The sequence below is a fragment of the Brachycentrus maculatus genome, unplaced genomic scaffold (genome assembly GCF_059751285.1).
Source record: "Brachycentrus maculatus isolate JH-2025_06_01 unplaced genomic scaffold, ASM5975128v1 h1tg000199l, whole genome shotgun sequence".
Lineage (NCBI taxonomy): Eukaryota > Metazoa > Arthropoda > Insecta > Trichoptera > Brachycentridae > Brachycentrus > Brachycentrus maculatus.
The window spans coordinates 32,251-49,915 of record NW_028280950.1 but is presented as its reverse complement, the minus strand read 5'-3'; the positions used below and the strand labels follow the sequence as shown (position 1 = coordinate 49,915).

The window sequence follows — 17,665 nt, the reverse complement described above, 5'->3', positions numbered from 1 at the left end:
TTAGTGTGTTGTATCCCTGAGAAGATATAGAATCTGCACAATAGTGCCCCTGCAATGTAAAAAGGTTTAATAACCCTGATGTATAAAATATTTTGAGGATATATATTTTTTTTTTCAAACAAAACATTTTTATACCATTGTGCAAAAATACCACAAAGAAAAAAAAAGTTTACATACCTCTGGGGAAATATGATTTAAAGTATTAAAGGAAACTAAATGAATTATTCAATTTACTTTATTCTTCCATTTTGTATGAACGTATTGTATTCTTATTGTCATTTTGCAAATTAGATGAAAATAGTTAAATTGTGTAAGTAAAAACTCCACGACAAACAACATAAGGTGGATCTCCGCAAAAAATAGATTCCTTATACATATGTAAAATGAAATGAAATATAAATGGCTCCCCCTAATTTTCTGAACTGACACTCTTCTTGACTACTTTGATCACATTTTAAAATATGTTATACTATTTCAGTAATTAGTTATTGCCACTTCTTTGAATCAAAAAATTGAACACAACCGTATATTGCTGCTCTGACTCAAGATCATACTGCGATCAAGTGAGTGTGCAATCATAAACAGTGAAAATGTAATATAAAGGTAATTATCGTATTGATTTGCCATTTAATTTGTGAACTCTATAATTTATATTTTAAATATTCAAATCAGACACTGATTTTTAGGGTTTACAAAGTTTTATATTTTATTTTAAAAGTTAAAAATTTGTGTAATTTTTTTTGCCTTGTTAGGGCATTATCAAACTACTAAAGCTCGATAAATTGTAGTAAAGCAGTAGTTTGATAATGATCTAACAATGAGAAATAATTGGTACAAATTTATAATTATATGTTTTAAAAAAATATATACAACTTAGTAGACCCCAGTTGTCCACCTGTGCAGTGTAATGGCCAGCACGCTCGGCTACTGTTTTGGAGGTCCTGGGTCGATTTCCAGGGGGGGTCAAATACATATAAGTTTTTTTTTCACTGAAATTTATTCAAAATTACCCAGGACTGGTACTTGAAGCAGAGGGCTGATCAAATTTCCTTCATGTGTTAACGATCAAGATAACACTGCGTTTAAATGATGCAGTGCTCTATCCACCGTTGGGGTGCGGATAAGGGTTTAAAGAAGAAGACCTTAAAAATCAGTGTTTGATTTAAAATATATTTTTTCATATAGATGGTATTTAAAAGAATTTGTTTATCTTTCTAAAAAAAGGGAGTCTTCTGAAAAGGTTCTCCTGTTTTGATTCAAAATTAAATCTTAGTAGAATCAAATGAATTCTGTTTGGATTAAAAATTAAATCTTAGTAGCATCATAATATCTACCATAGGGGGGGTGACTGATATGCTTCAACTCTGACCTTTTTCGTAGGGGATGAGAAAAAGTTTCTTTACCTTGTTATTTGACGTAATCCCCCATTTCTTATTCCAGCACTTATTCCAGCGATACTCTAACATTTCTAAAGCTTTCAGGTGGAACGTTTGAGTAACCATTAACTTGCACAACATATTATGACGTCAAAATTTCCTACCGTGTAAAAATGGGATTTTTATTTTCCATTTAAATCCAGCTTCATAATAATCCAATACAGTTAATCAATTTCTATACGAACATAAGCTGAGTAATTTTTGTATACTTTGTAGACTGATTATTTTGTATTCAGTTAAGCACTGTTTTATTTCGTACAAGTTGGCCGGTAAAAAATATTTTTGCAGTGTTTGCAACTCTTGTATATAGCATGGAATGTTATTTTTATATAATGGCAGCACTCAAATTTTCATGTCTGGGAAAAAATCGGTGAATGGCCCCGCCTTTTTGTGTGTTGTGTAGTGTTTTTTTCAATTTCAGTTATCAGTGAAATGGTGTATATAAACCTGAATTAAGTGATAAGGTGCTGATTAATCTGATTTTTTACTTTCTACATACAATTCATCCCTTCTTTCGAAGGTTATAATACAGTATCGATTGTTTACCCCTCCCTTACCATTGACTTGCGTGTTAATATCTTGACTCATTTTGATCGAAGTATATATTTTTAAATCGTTACACGATGTACCTTTTAGTTCGGTATAGCATAAAATTACATATTTTTAAGATTAATAATTGTTGCTGCACCTGACTCGGTGATGTCGATGATGTTACTGGTAGCGGCAGTCTATTTTTGGTGGGTGTTGTCACTGCCTGCAGGCGGCATCATCTTAGCTCGAATTAATTATTAGGTCATCGTTTGTGATATTAGATTCGGATAGCGCGCTAAAACTACAAATAGGATTGCGAAAGTTTATAAATATGGATTAAATTTATTCTAGGTATCATAAAACAGCCATGAAGTCACAGATCGTCAGTTTCATCTTTATTTCTACTTGTGTACTTCTTAGTCATGCGTTAAGTAAGTTGAACAAATACACTCTTATTTAAATATTTTATTTGTACTAACAAATAATAAATCATACTCATGAAAACCTATTGCTTACATTCTCAATATTGCATTCATTTATTTATCAGATTTCATATAATTAATCTGAAATATTTTACAAATATTCCTAGTAATTAAAAATTACACAAATATGCTCTATTACTTTCATACAATTTTAATTACGAGTTAAAATATTTTGATTTATGTAAAATTGTTTCTGTCCCCTCCTTTGAAATGTGGTGTAATAATTTCTTGCTTGATTTTCCAAACATTATGGAGTTTTCATTGAGAAACATGATTTTTATATTAACACCGGAATGAGCTAGATTTGAAATTTTGCGATCTATTTCAGTTCAATCACCTCCTCGAATTGTGAAACAACCCCCGACTGATGAGTTACTGTTTCAAGTAGCTCAACAGAATAATGAAAATGACAAACCATTTATAATAGAATGTGAAGCTGAAGGAGAACCAGCTCCCAAGTAAGATATTTTGTTTTATATTTATAAAACTTTATTATATTTATATATATCTTATTATTAAATGCTATAAAGATAATCATAGTCTCATTCAAAATTACTCATAATACTATGAATACACTCATAGGGACGAGAGGTCAAGACCTTATGATTGTTGTGATATCTGCAAGTAATAAACTGTCACATTTGTTCAATGTAGTGCAATAATTACTTTTCCTATTTAACCTATCCAGGAGTATGGTTGTATAAATACGACCAATACAAAACATGATTTATGACGTGATGTATATTAAAACGTGTTTAAAAACATGATTTATGTCAAAATTGCCAATGTTGCGATAAATCATGTTTACTGGTACAAATGTTTTTTTTTGTTCAAGAAAATATGTTGCTTATAGCATCGACTATGATATAAATTATAAAAAGTAAAAAAATATTCAAAACAAAAAAACTCACTCCTGGACAGGTTAAGGCCAAATCTCTAATTGTGCTATTATTTTTTTGGACTTGTAATGAAATATAAAATATATTTTATAAATCTATTTATAAAAATTTATTGATTTGTTAATTCAATTAAAAAGGAATAACCAAATCGGTATTTCTTATTCTAAATATGTTTAGGCTATTCTTTAAGATATTTTCTTGTTGCAATAAATAGGTACCGATGGATAAAGAATGGAAAGAATTTTGACTGGCAAGCGTACGATAATCGTATATCGCAACAGCCTGGCCGCGGTACTCTTGTGATAACCTCTCCACGGGACGAAGACTTGGGACAGTATCAGTGCTTTGCAGAAAACGAATGGGGTATCGCCATTTCTAACTCCGTGTTTGTGCGGAAGGCGGAACTGAATTCCTTTAAAGAACAACAGCGCCAGACTCTGACCGCTAACGAAGGGGATCCATTCAAGCTGACTTGCCAGCCACCCGACGGCTGGCCCAAGCCCAATGTGTACTGGCTCATCCAGGACACGGCCGGAGGCATTAAAAGCATCAACAACTCTCGCATGACTCTGGATCCCGAAGGCAATCTTTGGTTTTCCAACGTCACCAGACAAGACGCCAGCGATGACTTTACCTACACTTGTGCCGCCACCTCGGTCTTCCGTAATGAGTATAAGCTCGGAAACAGAGTTCTGCTAAATGTTGTGGCTACGGGGATATCAGCTTCCCAGAACAAACATGCCCCTATCCAGCAATATGTTACCAGGAAGAATGAAGTGGCCCTTCGTGGTAAGAAAGTGGAATTGTACTGCATATTTGGAGGAACGTAAGTACATGCCAACAATTTCTTATATCTTAAATTTATTTTTAGCACAGTGAACCTGTTTAGTGTGAAGTATTGTAGTTTGTTAAACTTACAATTTTTTTTCCTAATTATGGTATTTTGAATAGTTAATAAAAGTTTTTACTTTATTTTATAGGCCGCTTCCCCAAATAGTGTGGTCTAAAGATGGCAGGATATTACTTTCCAATGATCGAATTACACAAGGTAACTACGGGAAGAGTTTGATCATCAAACATGCCATATTCGAGGACCAAGGCTCTTACACTTGTGAAGCCAGCAACGGAGTCGGCTCTGCTAAATCTTATTCCATTAGTTTGCGTGTGATGGGTGAGTCATCTTTTACGTATAGAATTGGTGGGATGAAGTAGAATTGCTTGTAAGATGGACTTAACTTGTAAATAACATTCCAGCTGTTCCATATTTCACTGTTGAACCGGAAATTCAAAATGTTGCCGAAGATGAAACTGTTGAACTGACTTGCGAGGCATCTGGTATTCCGGAACCTCAAATCAAATGGATCCACAATGGAAAGCCAATAGCTGAAGCCCCTCCTAATGATCGTCGTATTGTTGGACCCAACAGTATCATCATCAAAAACCTTCTAAAAAAAGACACGGGAAATTATGGATGTAACGCCACTAATACCCTGGGCTACGTCTACAAGGATGTGTATGTGAATGTTCTTGGTAAGTTTTTTACTTTTGTTTTCCTAATGTGTCCTTTTCAATATTTTTACTTTATATAATAACTAATATGAAATCTGTATTAGTGAGTTAAATCCTCCAAATGAACTCAGGATATTAAGATGTTCTACTATGTTTCACCCTACACAGCTATGTTCAAATTAGCCTATCCTCAATAATCACACAAATCATCACTTAGCAAGCTACATACATTGCCCTCCCACATCACATCTTATGTCAATGCCTTTTGTATTAGTGAGTTAAATCCTCCAAATGAACTCAGGATATTAAGATGTTCTACTATGTTTCACCCTACACAGCTATGTTCAAATTAGCCTATCCTCAATAATCACACAAATCATCACTTAGCAAGCTACATACATTGCCCTCCCACATCACATCTTATGTCAATGCCTTTTTTTAGGAAGTAACATCTCTGAGTGTAATATCTTGATTGTATAAGTTGTAGGGTCAATTTATACAGGAAGTGATGATTAATGGAATTAGTCTAATTAAATAGTCCCTTGTTAAAACCCGTCTTATTTTATCTGTTAAATTACCGCTTTATAAAACCTACCACAACACTGAAGCTTGTTATAAAATTATCATTATATTTTTTTGGAGACAAAATCAACCACATAGTATACATAAATACAGTATAGTAATTGGTAGTATGTTTTTCAAGAGTGCGATGGGGTTGTTTTAAGAGGCTAGTCTTTGTTATAACGAATAGTTACAAAATATGGATCTCAGAATTGATTGTATTTTTACCAACATTTTCTGTAGTTAAAATAAAGTCTTAATTTATTTAACTCTTACACTGACCAAAAAATACAGATCCCAGTTTAATCTCTGACACCAATAATATGCACTGAGAACCATCATTCGATTGACCGTTGAATGACAGTCTGTGGTTTCATGAATCTCTCTAGGATTCACTTAACCATTTATCGGTCAATATAGGCCCAGAATCGCAATTCTTTATTATGTATTTGAGTCAGCTCCTGTCATTTGTCAATTATTTGTGACTAATGAAATCATAATTTAACACTCTTTATAAACACTCATAACAAAAACTTGAGTTCAGGGCCATTGTTTCAATCTACGTGATAATTATAATATGCAGATATGCATGTACATACAATGAGAAGTCTTACAAGATATTTATTTTGACAGTATTTTGGAATTAATTCATGAATGACAAAATAACCACAAAGATCCATAGTTCAATTGATCCATTATAGATGAACAGATCACTTAGATGTTACCGATACATTGATGCGGATCTTTTGAATGACCGGATCTTACCCCCCTCTATTCTGGCAAAAACAACCATAGTGCTTGGAAAAAAATGTTAATAGATAAAACTGCTTGTTGGAAGTTCAGATCTTTGTTTGAAATATGGTTTCTATTTTATAATGGCGATATACTTACTTACGTCCTCTATTTTTCAGCTTTTAAATTCATTATTTTATAAAATTTATTAAATTTTTATTCAAAAATATTTGCAATAATTTTTTTTGTTTTTATTTAAGCTCTTGCTCCTGAGATAACTGAGCCTCCGCGAGATGTGGTGACAGTGGATGGGCAGAGCGAGACATTGACATGCCGAGTGTTCGGGGCCCCGAAGCCGCAGGTGAAGTGGCTCCGTGGAGGCATCGAGCTTACAGGGGGGCGCTATTCCGGAGATGATAAGGGGGACCTTCACATCCAGGATGTCACATTTAGTGACGCTGGGCAATATACATGTTACGCCGTCAACAAGTTTGGATCAGTCTTTGCTAACGGAAGTCTTGATGTGAAAGGTGAATTATCCTTTTTTAAATTTTTTATTTAACCACCCTACCTTCGGGTTATTTTCAGGCATATTTTTTATAAACAAGCAAAAAAATCACAACGTTTGTTGTCACAAAATATTGTCAGGATGAAACCTGACAAAAATTTGATAGTGTATCCGGTACGCATCAAATATTTTTGGAACAGATATCTTTTCTCGTGCGCGGGTTAGCACGGAATGGTGAAGAAAAACCGCGCCTATCACGTACATTCGTATGTGGTTAAAGAGAAATATTTGTGTTTCTGTTATACACACAAATATTTCAATTTCATCTAATTTTTGTAGACCTAAGCGGCCCGTTGTTGGTAATAGGTATCAAAAGTGGATTTGAACCCAGAAACTCTGACTTCCGAGTTCGAGACACTAACTATGGGACCACAACCCGATTGCACTGCTAATATTATTGATTTGTAGAACACACAAGAATAACAGACGAACCAGAAGATTACGAAGTGGCAGCAGGAACTCAAGCCACGTTTCGCTGTAATGCCATCACTGATCCCAGTCTAGAGTTAGACATCGAATGGTTGAACAAAGGCCAGCCCATTGACTTCGAAGCCGAACCGCGGTTCATCAAAACAAATGATTACTCACTCACCATTACCAAGACCACGGAGCTGGATTCCGGAGTCTACACATGTTTGGCCAAGACAGACATAGACCAAGCCACAGCTCAAGCCACTCTCACTGTCCAAGGTTTGTTTCTTTTTTGTGTTTTTATTACAATTTGCCAATATAACTGTGTTAATAAATCTTTTAGCTCACATGTTCACCTCTTTGTCAGCTTTCAACTATATTAAAATGCACACTTTGAATTTTATATGTTGTCGTCCATTCCTTATGGCAAATGTGCAATTTTGATACATATGTATGAGTGTAAATTCTAACTTTTTACTCAAATTAAAATTCGTATAAAATTCCAAGAACTATTTTTATGATGCCCACCATGTTTTGATCGGGATTCATTATTATAATGATATAATAAGGAAACTACAGCTACATATGTATTTTGTACCAAATTTTATACTACATTATTCATTTGACTCATGGTAAAAGACCCCAAATGTCAATTAAATTGATTTGTTTAAAAATTCAATTGTACCTTTCGATCTATAATTTTGCCAAGGCATCGGTATGTGCCCTGAATATATAATGATACAGCGGTCGGTTTTAAAGAATGAAGACTGTATTAGTAATGAAGAAGCCAACCTTAAAATGAATGACATCCTTTTGCAGATAAGGTAACTGCCAAGGTTCGGCGTGCATCGAGAATTCCTGGCGGTGAATTATATTTTAATAATTGGCATTTTTTTATAACAAAAATTGCTGTGAATTAATAGCTCATCCTTTTACCCTTTCCTTGATTAATTTTCCTTCACATTTATAAACATGTTTATTTTGCTGTAATGTTTACACCCACAAATTTATACTATTCTTAACCACAAGTGGTGGCTAATATCTGCTTCCAATAGTATTTTAATTTATCGAATTCCTATAATACCCCATACACATAAAGTAATAATTGAAACAATAATTCTGGCTTTACACAAATAAGAACCGATAAGGGTTTTTTATCAGATCCGAGCTGGGCAATAGTTATGGTAAGCACATCGTTTGTAAATTTTTAAACAAAACAATGGCCTATTGAGTATTTATAATTATTTTACTATATTAATTAAGTTTGTGCACATTTATAAAATCTAACACATGAATTTCATTTGAAAAAGACATTATTTAAATGAAAAAATAATGCACCGCATCGGATAGACGCATTGTGTTCACTTGATTATATGAAGGCAAGGTGATCAGTCCTGCAGTTTAATGGGATACAGATGTTGAGAGTGAAGGGGTTCAGAATAAAGGACATCTCTGCTATTCGGAAAGGAAATAGAAAAAGATTAGTAGGTAGGAAAACGAGAAGAGCAGCGATGGCTTGTACACTTGGTGAATGTACCACCATGTGTAACTTATCCTCTCCAAATTTATCCGGGTCCTTCGAGGAAAAGGGAATTACTTGAATAGTATTTAAAATAAATGAGCAGTTATGGTTGTAGGTCACATAAAAGTATTTTGCCCACAGCTGAACTGGATTTTCGTCTTATTTGTAAAATAGTTAGGAACTTTTTTTTTGTTTTTCTCTAATACATATTTTTGAGTGATATTTGAAATTAAAATTAACCAAAAAATATTCAGTATAACTTGATTTCCTGCAAGTTTTTTATTTTTCCTTTTATCATAAACAGATACCATCTGTTGTGATTGTGTTTTATGTTGATTTCTTGAGTGAACCCCCACATACTTCATATTTAATAAATCTTAAGAGTAAGGAAAGACGATAAATTAAATTAAATTCATACCAATAATTGAGGATTAATGCTGTTTTTTCAAGTAATAAGAAAATTTTGTTTCATAGTAATGTTGGTTTGGGGAGAATCATTTTTGAAAGTGCTTATTTAATAAATTAACTATTTTATTGTGGTTAGTACATCACCACATTATTAATCACATATAACTCTGGTACAACAATTTTGGAGCAGTTCACAATAAAATTCTAAGCATTTCTGCTGAGGTCAGATGACCACAATGACATAATCTTGAACATGTTAACCTTACTCATTAAATTTTGTACATTTTATATGAAATTATATGTTTAAGTAGTATGTAATGTTTAAATGTAAAAATGACTAAATTGCCGAGGTTATAAATAAACGTATTTATTTAAATTCAGTCCACTTATGGTATCATACAGTGTTCAATCATTATTCTTATTGTTTAAATCATTTTTCTGAAACATAAATGCCAAATGAGTAAATAATATTAGATGTAACGATGTATGGATTGAGCACAGCTTAGCTTTAAATGATGTGTATATACATTTTTGCAGATGTTCCCAACTCGCCTGTTCTTGACAAAGTTGTGTGCAACAGTCGCGACGCCATCGTCACGTGGCACCCGATGGGAGATAACCGCGCACCCATTCTGCACTATACCATCCAAAGCAATACCAGCTTCACTCCGGACTCGTGGGAAACGGAGTACGAGTTCGTGCCTGCCACAGACATGACCTACAATGTGTACCTCAGCCCCTGGTCCAACTACACTTTCCGAGTGGTGGCCTGGAACAAGATCGGGCCGTCTCTCCCGTCGGGTCATTCGGAAGTTTGCACCACCCTTCCCGATGTTCCCTTCAAGAATCCTGATAAAGTCGAAGGCAAGGGATCGGAACCCAGCAACTTGATTATATCTTGGACAGTAAGTAACGATGTATTTGTAAGTTATTGCGTAATTATGAGGATATTGTATGTATAATAATATTATGTATTTCTTTAAAGCCTATGCTGGAAATTGACCACAACGCTCCGAGATTTCAGTACAGAGTATATTGGAAACGTAATATTTCGGGAGAAGACTGGAATACGCACGATGTCTTCAATTGGAGAGAGTCGGAATACCTCATCCGGGACCAGCCGACTTTCCAGCCTTACAAAATAAAGGTAGTGGCTATGAACGAGAAGGGAGAATCCAACGTCACACCTGCCGAGGTAATCGGCTATTCGGGAGAAGACAGTCCCCTCGAGTCTCCTAGCAACTTTACTCTGGTTCAAGTGACGGGAAGCACCACAGCTCTCTTGAGTTGGAATCCTGTTTCTGCCGAATCCGTACGAGGACATTTCAAAGGATATAAAATCCAAACCTGGACAGATAAAGGAAAAGAGGACAATATGAGAGAAATCCTCGTGAAGACCGATGCCTCCAGAGCTCTCGTTACTAAATTCGTTCCTCATTCTAAAAATTACGCTCGTGTTTTAGTTTACAACGGACGTTTTAACGGTCCTCCCAGCAATACTTTAAGTTTCGAAACGCCGGAAGGTGTTCCCGGAACGGTGATGTCATTGGACGCCTATCCCATGGGAACTTCGGCCCTGTATGTCGTTTGGAAGAAACCCGAACAGCCTAATGGAATTTTGACAGGCTACAAAATTTACTACCAGGAATTGAAGAATACTGCCGTGGGGCCATTGCTCGAAAGAGAACCGCATATTACAGACTACCGACAGACGAGAGCTAAACTAGCTGGTCTGAAGCCGAACACCAATTACAGAATAACGGTTCGAGCCACGACACGCGCCGGGGAAGGAGAAGAGAACTTTATCGACCGCAGAACTCGGTCAGGACTACCGGTCATGCCCGACATTCCCGACTTCCGCGCTGCCACACTTCCCGCATCCAACGGACTGGCGCACATCCGCGTCACTTGGCTTCCCCAGCTGGATGGACGTCCTGGATCTCATTTCTTCGTCAAATACCGAGTCAAAGGAGAACCTATATTTATTTCAACAGAACCGGAAATGAACGAAGATTCTATAGTCATTCGAGGCCTTCGACCAGGGGAGGTGTACGAAGTTAGAGCTGTGGCGGTTGACGGGGATCATATGGCAGAAAGCGAGTCTAGAGAAGTTGACACGTCTGGAATTGGTACGTATTTTCTACATTTTGATATGATATTTCTCATTTCAATAGATATTTTCTCTAGAAGATTTTTAACAAAATTAATTTTGAATTGCAGAGGGTCCCATAATCCAACCTTCCGATGAGGTTGCTACCGCTGGCTGGTTTATAGGGATGATGCTGGCTATCGCAATACTCCTTTTAGTACTCATCATTGTATGTATTATAAAGCGGAACCGTGGCGGAAAGTACGATGTCCACGACCGTGAGTTGGCTAATGGAAGACGAGATTACCCCGACGAGGGAGGTTTTCATGAGTATTCTCAACCGTAAGTAATATATTTCTTACTCTTCCAAATTGCAATTAATAAAATAAATTTTACTTTATACTTATTATCAGTAAAAATATATTAAAAGTGAAATCTCATTTTTTAAACTATAGGAACTGATAAAAAGTGAAATGGAAGTGAAATGATTCTAACTAAATTTTATATTTTTCTCGATTTTATACTGTTTTTTATCAGCCCCATAAAAGTATAAAACCAATGTTTAACTGTAAAACAAAGTTTAATTCTGTACATGAAGTTTTGCTTTTGAACTTACAATATATTGAAGTATTTTCATCATAATTCTTTAGGCTGGACAATAAATCGAGACATTCAATGAGTAGCGGGCACAAACCAGGACCCGAGAGTGACACAGATTCCATGGCTGAATACGGAGATGGGGAAACAGGTATGCTCTTGAAACCCTTCCCATGCACCCATTATTGTACCACAAGTTACTAGTGTATTTGATCCATTGCACGAATTGTTTCCTTCTCAGTTCAGTATATTATGTTTTGTGTTGAATGAATACTTTATATTGTCCAGTAGTTTATTAGTTTTTGCCATGCAGCATTATAAATAAGTATTATTGTTGTCAACCTGAGACCTTGAGATGTTGTGTCCACTACTCTAACCTGTGAGCAGAGCAGTCTGTTAACACTGTTGAGAAATTGAACATACTCTATCGAATGTAATTACTTCAGGTTGTGAAGTCTCAATCAAATTGTGTAATCATTTCCTCCAATAATTGTTTTTTTTTTTTGAAAAATGTTTATTTGGAGATGTATATATATATTTATATATATATATAAATATATATATATAAATATATATATATATATATATATATATATATATATATATATATATATATATATATATATATATATATATATATATATACACATATACACATATACACATATACACATATACACATATACATATATACATATATACATATATACATATATACATATATACATAGATACATATATACATATATACATATATACATATATACATATATACATATATACATATATACATATATACATATATACATATATACATATATACATATATACATATATACATATAAACATATAAACATATATACATATATACATATATACATATATACATATATACATATATACATATATACATATATACATATATACATATATACATATATACATATATACATATATACATATATACATATACATATATACATATATACATATATACATATACATGTATATATATATATATATATACATATACATATATATATATATATATGTATATATATATATATATATATATATATATATATACATATACATATATATATATATATATATATATATATATATATATATATATATATATATATATATATACATATTTATATATTTAAATATATAAATATATTTACTTAACCTATAGCAATCTTGAATACATATTTACAAATGCTTCACTGCTTTTCAACGCATTAAAATGTATTTTACTTATCCTACAATATTTTCCTAAAATGCAGTGTATTATATTACCTCTTTTTAAACAAAAAAAATAAATACAAAGCTATTTTAAAAAAAATGAAATCATTCAGCATCACATTTTCCTAGTGTTGTATACATTTTACTGTTAGTTTCCTTTATTGGGAATGCATAAATGTGTTGTATCGATCGGTATCGTTATTGCAATAAAACCGAAGCAGCCCACAGCCAGTGTGGGGAGCTGTGCATTTAGTGTTGCTAGAAAGTGGTATTAGTGAATGTTTCCATTATCCACAGCGGGGATGAATGAGGATGGATCCTTCATAGGGCAGTACGGCAGGAAGCGTCGCCCGCCGACCAGCGCAGGTCCCACGGACTCCGCTTCCGGAGGATTCGCTACTCTTGTTTAACTTCGTCACGCACCAAATTATGCTTTATGTTGTTCTGCTAAGGTATTTTATTTTGCATTTTGTTTCTTTTTTACTTACCTTGTTATAATTTATCTACTTATGTTATGCATGCTTAGCCTGATTTTTACGACATGCATTTATAACCCTGTTGATGTCTGGTTGTTTTTATTTGTATTTTTGAATTTGCGATATATAGCGAATCTTCAAATTATTAACATACAGGATGGTAAGCAATTTGGTTTTAAACAATGAAAAAATGCATTAGTTTCTATCAGGTTTTGAACTAACCAGAAATTCTGTTTACAAAGTTTGGCATTTTATTTTAAGGATTTTTGGTTGTAGCCTGAATTGTTGCTCATCTCGGGCATTCCTTATACGATCTAACTCAACTAATGATTGAATTTTTCAAAACTACAAAACAAAACATTCTTAATTCCAAATGGTGTTGTTTATTTGCTATTTTATTGCATTATCTTAAATACTAATCAGTTCTCTCAAGCACAATTCAATAAAAATCATGAGATTCTGCAAAACTGGCCAAGCTAAAAATATCCTTAAATAGAGTTTATTGAGTTGACATGACTAAATATGTTCTTCATCAATTCTAAAAAATGGTTTTAACCCTTTGCCCTTGGGAGTTTATTGGTATGTGCATACCACTAACTATCAGATTCCTAAATTTATTATTATTTACCTGTACTGATATGACTGGTTAAATTATATTGAAAAGTAAAAAGGAATATTTAGAAAAATACTTTATTCTCTTGCCGCCATAGTGGGAGCACTAGAGTGCTCAATGTTAAGTTAAATATTTCAAACCTAATCTGAAATATTGGAGCAATATTATAATAAAATTAAAAAAAAAACAACCTCACTTTAAAACAGTTTTTAAGCATTTAAATGAGCTTATGCAAAATTTACATGGATTGAATAGGTCACTTTTTACATGTGTTTTGTACTATATTTTCATTTCTCAATTATAAATTAATTAGTCTCACACAACTGGTGTTAATCCGGGGAACATGGAATATTACATCGCAATGTTGGCCTGGGAGTTCATGGTATCTAAATAAGCCACCATAATTTAGTATAATAATGTCAATGTTTAATAAATAAGAGAGTGTGAGTAATAAATTAATGTAAATTTTCTAGGTCGCTTTACAGAAGATGGATCTTTCATAGGGCAGTATGTGCCGGGGGCCATGAAGCCACTGTCGGGCGGGCTGGGGCCCGTGAGCTCCGCCCCACTGTCACCCAACGCCTCCCACACCTCGGCTCTCTCTCCTACGGACAATCACCAGCCTACATACGTTTAATACTATCGCTATTTTCTTACAATCTTTCGGCCTTCTTTCTTCCTAGCTAATGGGTATCCCTGTTATATTTCGTACTAACACCGCGCATGCCGTGAGTCCACTACAGGCGGGACCAGCGGCGATGGAGAATCATTATACATTCCACGCTTATTTTCCTCTTGTGTATATTTACATAGCCGTGTTTTGGGAGATTATGTAATGCTGAAGCTTGGCTGTACTTGTACATTATTATATATTTATTTGTCATAAAGTGTAAGTAACCACGATTGGTGTATAAATCTGAAAATACATATTTTACGATAAATAAAAGGAATGGAATTAGAATAGTCGGACTTAAATTATATAGGACAGTAGTGCGAAGATATCCTTAGAAAAATGGACTATTTTTGACATGACAGCTAGGATAGAGTATATCTCGTATTTTTGAATATATCACATTTGAATCTCAATGGAAGATCCGTTGCGAATAAGCGGAGAACGGTAATTGGAGTGAGTATTTGTATATCCGTGGGGGTCTGCTCTAACAGATTGTGCGCTTGCTAATGTCTTTTTGTGTCGACATGGAGCATTGCTATCCTGGCAACGCTTTATTCTTGTAGGTAGTCAATTATATGGAGCGGGAACTTTCCACTAATCTCTTTCATTTCTAATAATGTATTAATATTGCTTTTGTATTGTCCTTGAAATGTGTGAACAGCACTTTTGTTTTATTTGGTGACACTGTTTATGTAAAATTAATTCTTATATGGCTAACAATATTAGATGTTAGGCTTTTTAGATGTTTAGATGATGGTAGTTGATATACATGTTTAATGCATCTTTTTTGTAACATTTATTATCTACTTCTTTCATATGTTTAACGTCAGTGTTACGTATAATTTGTTTTGTTACAATTTAAATATCTGTTGGTAAAATATGAATATTTCCATTTTATTACTGCATACCTGGAATATGCAGTAAGTTTGTTATAATATTTCACTGACAGGGTTGTCTAATGGTTGAATACAATTCTAGTTGGAAAATGTTTGTTCCTCGGAGTGTGAGGTCTATGTATACACATTGAGTACACGCCAAATAGAGTACAACTCCGTTGGAAAGTCAGACAACTTTACAGATATATATTTTGTGGCCCTGCTTTTTGACAAAATCTACAAATATGGTCTCCTTGTTGTTGTACAGATTGTTTTAACACTATTTAATATTTACCTGGATCGGAGAGTAGAATAAGGGAAGTTTCTCCTTACACTTTACGAGCATATTAGTCGATGGTAATGCATTACCACATCCGCTACTTTGTAGAACTGCCTCGGGTCCAAACTGTGTACTGCCATAATGCGGATGTGGATCATTTATCGCTCTACTTGTAATCTAAGTTTTTATCTTTATGAATGTGTTTGATCGGAAATGTGTTCATTTTAATTGTAAGTGTATCTGCCTGATTTCCCCTGTTATATTATATCAAATATATACACAAACAATAGATTTTCAAACATTTTTTACTCGGAATCTTCTAGTTAACATGAATGTCCATAATTTTTAAGTGTATTTTTATGTGTTTGGCAGCGTATAATTTATGTTAGTGTAATTGATAGGTTGTATAATTTTTTTTTTACCAATATAGATTATGTTATTTTAATAAAATATAGATTTTTTACTGAGTAAGCCTTAAGAGTAATATAATTTTGGAAACATTCAGAATTATTTTTATCATATATTTTGCACTTCGATGTTGCAAGCACAAGTGCCTTTTTATATATAACAAGGCATTTTTTTTACAATCATTATCATAGAGCACAAGAAATGCATTTATTTTCATTCTTTTTTCTTTTCTGGTTTTTATGTTAACATTTAAATGTTACATAATATTGATTAATACACTCTTTGTAAGCAATATATGCTTGTTTTGTTTTGTCGTACTAAAAAAATCTCATTGTCTTTAAGATCATTCTAAGCTTTTATAAAAAAAAATATAGATATTATTGTAATCTATGCATACTCAAATCATTGATACTTTTGATATTAATTTTATGTGACATCCTTATATATTTAAATAATACCATTTATACTATTACAAACAAATAAATAATAACAACCAAATCAAATTATAAAGATTAAAGTAAATAAACATTTTCACATTCAATTTTACAATTGTAATAGATAGATCAGAACAAAGTTCACGTGAAGATATATATTTTTATATATCTATCTTTTATTTTGTGTTCTATTAAATAAAATAACATTTTTTTTTAGCTTTTATTGTAGAGAAGATTTTTAAAATCAATTTAAATACATAAAACATTGTTGTAAAGCTATACAAACTTATAAATATATACGCTTCTTTATCGGGAATGCTCTTAATTTATACACTTCATTTATATTTTGTAAATTTCATCAGAAATAAGACCTAGTACTATCATGACTGATTTTATATATGTACTAAATATGTATGTATGTATGGTATTCATCACGAAACAGTAATCTCATTTTTTTTGTTTTTTTTTGTATGTTTTTTTTTATGTTGCCTAGAAACAATAAAGATTTTAAAAGTAAATGTTATGGTTTTTATTTATTTATTAAATATGCACACATGTATATTATATACAACAATCACCCAGTCACAAAGAAATTAAGTTTCGAGTTATATTGTTCATTGTATGTATTACAATATTACTATTTTTCAGTTCCTAAATGATATGAACCCTAAAAAAAGTACTTCATTAAGTGGTTGAATTAGATGAATAAAATGAAGTTTATTTGAAAAAATCATTAATAATAAAATAGTTTATACGTTAGAGAGGATGGAATTTTAAAGTATATACCGTTGACAGGATTTGAAGGTAGTTGTACTGTTGTTCGGCATGTAATACGGGGAAATGTAAGACATTTTTTTTTTTTTTGATGAATCACATATTTAGTAGTGGCGATACATATTCCCGTATATAATGAT

General features: G+C 33.0%; 1 protein-coding gene across 2 annotated transcripts; it reads left to right on the top strand.

The window, feature by feature from the left end:
• The first annotated feature begins 1,762 nt into the window (after positions 1-1,762).
• On the top strand, positions 1,763-17,269 carry LOC148307377 (neuroglian-like). Of its 2 annotated transcripts, XM_088263395.1 has the most exons (14): positions 1,763-1,900; positions 2,319-2,398; positions 2,778-2,907; positions 3,563-4,174; positions 4,329-4,519; positions 4,603-4,878; positions 6,411-6,680; positions 7,127-7,408; positions 9,597-9,964; positions 10,045-11,188; positions 11,280-11,490; positions 11,799-11,896; positions 13,290-13,444; positions 14,555-14,694. In XM_088263395.1, the coding sequence occupies exons 2-13, from the start codon at positions 2,335-2,337 to the stop codon at positions 13,400-13,402; spliced, it is 3,759 nt and encodes a 1,252-aa protein (XP_088119521.1). In that variant the 5' UTR covers positions 1,763-1,900; positions 2,319-2,334; the 3' UTR covers positions 13,403-13,444; positions 14,555-14,694. The 2 variants fall into 2 exon arrangements, with proteins under 2 accessions (XP_088119521.1, XP_088119520.1); XM_088263394.1 differs by lacking the exon at positions 13,290-13,444 and having other exon boundaries at positions 14,555-17,269.
• The last annotated feature ends 396 nt before the right edge of the window (positions 17,270-17,665 follow it).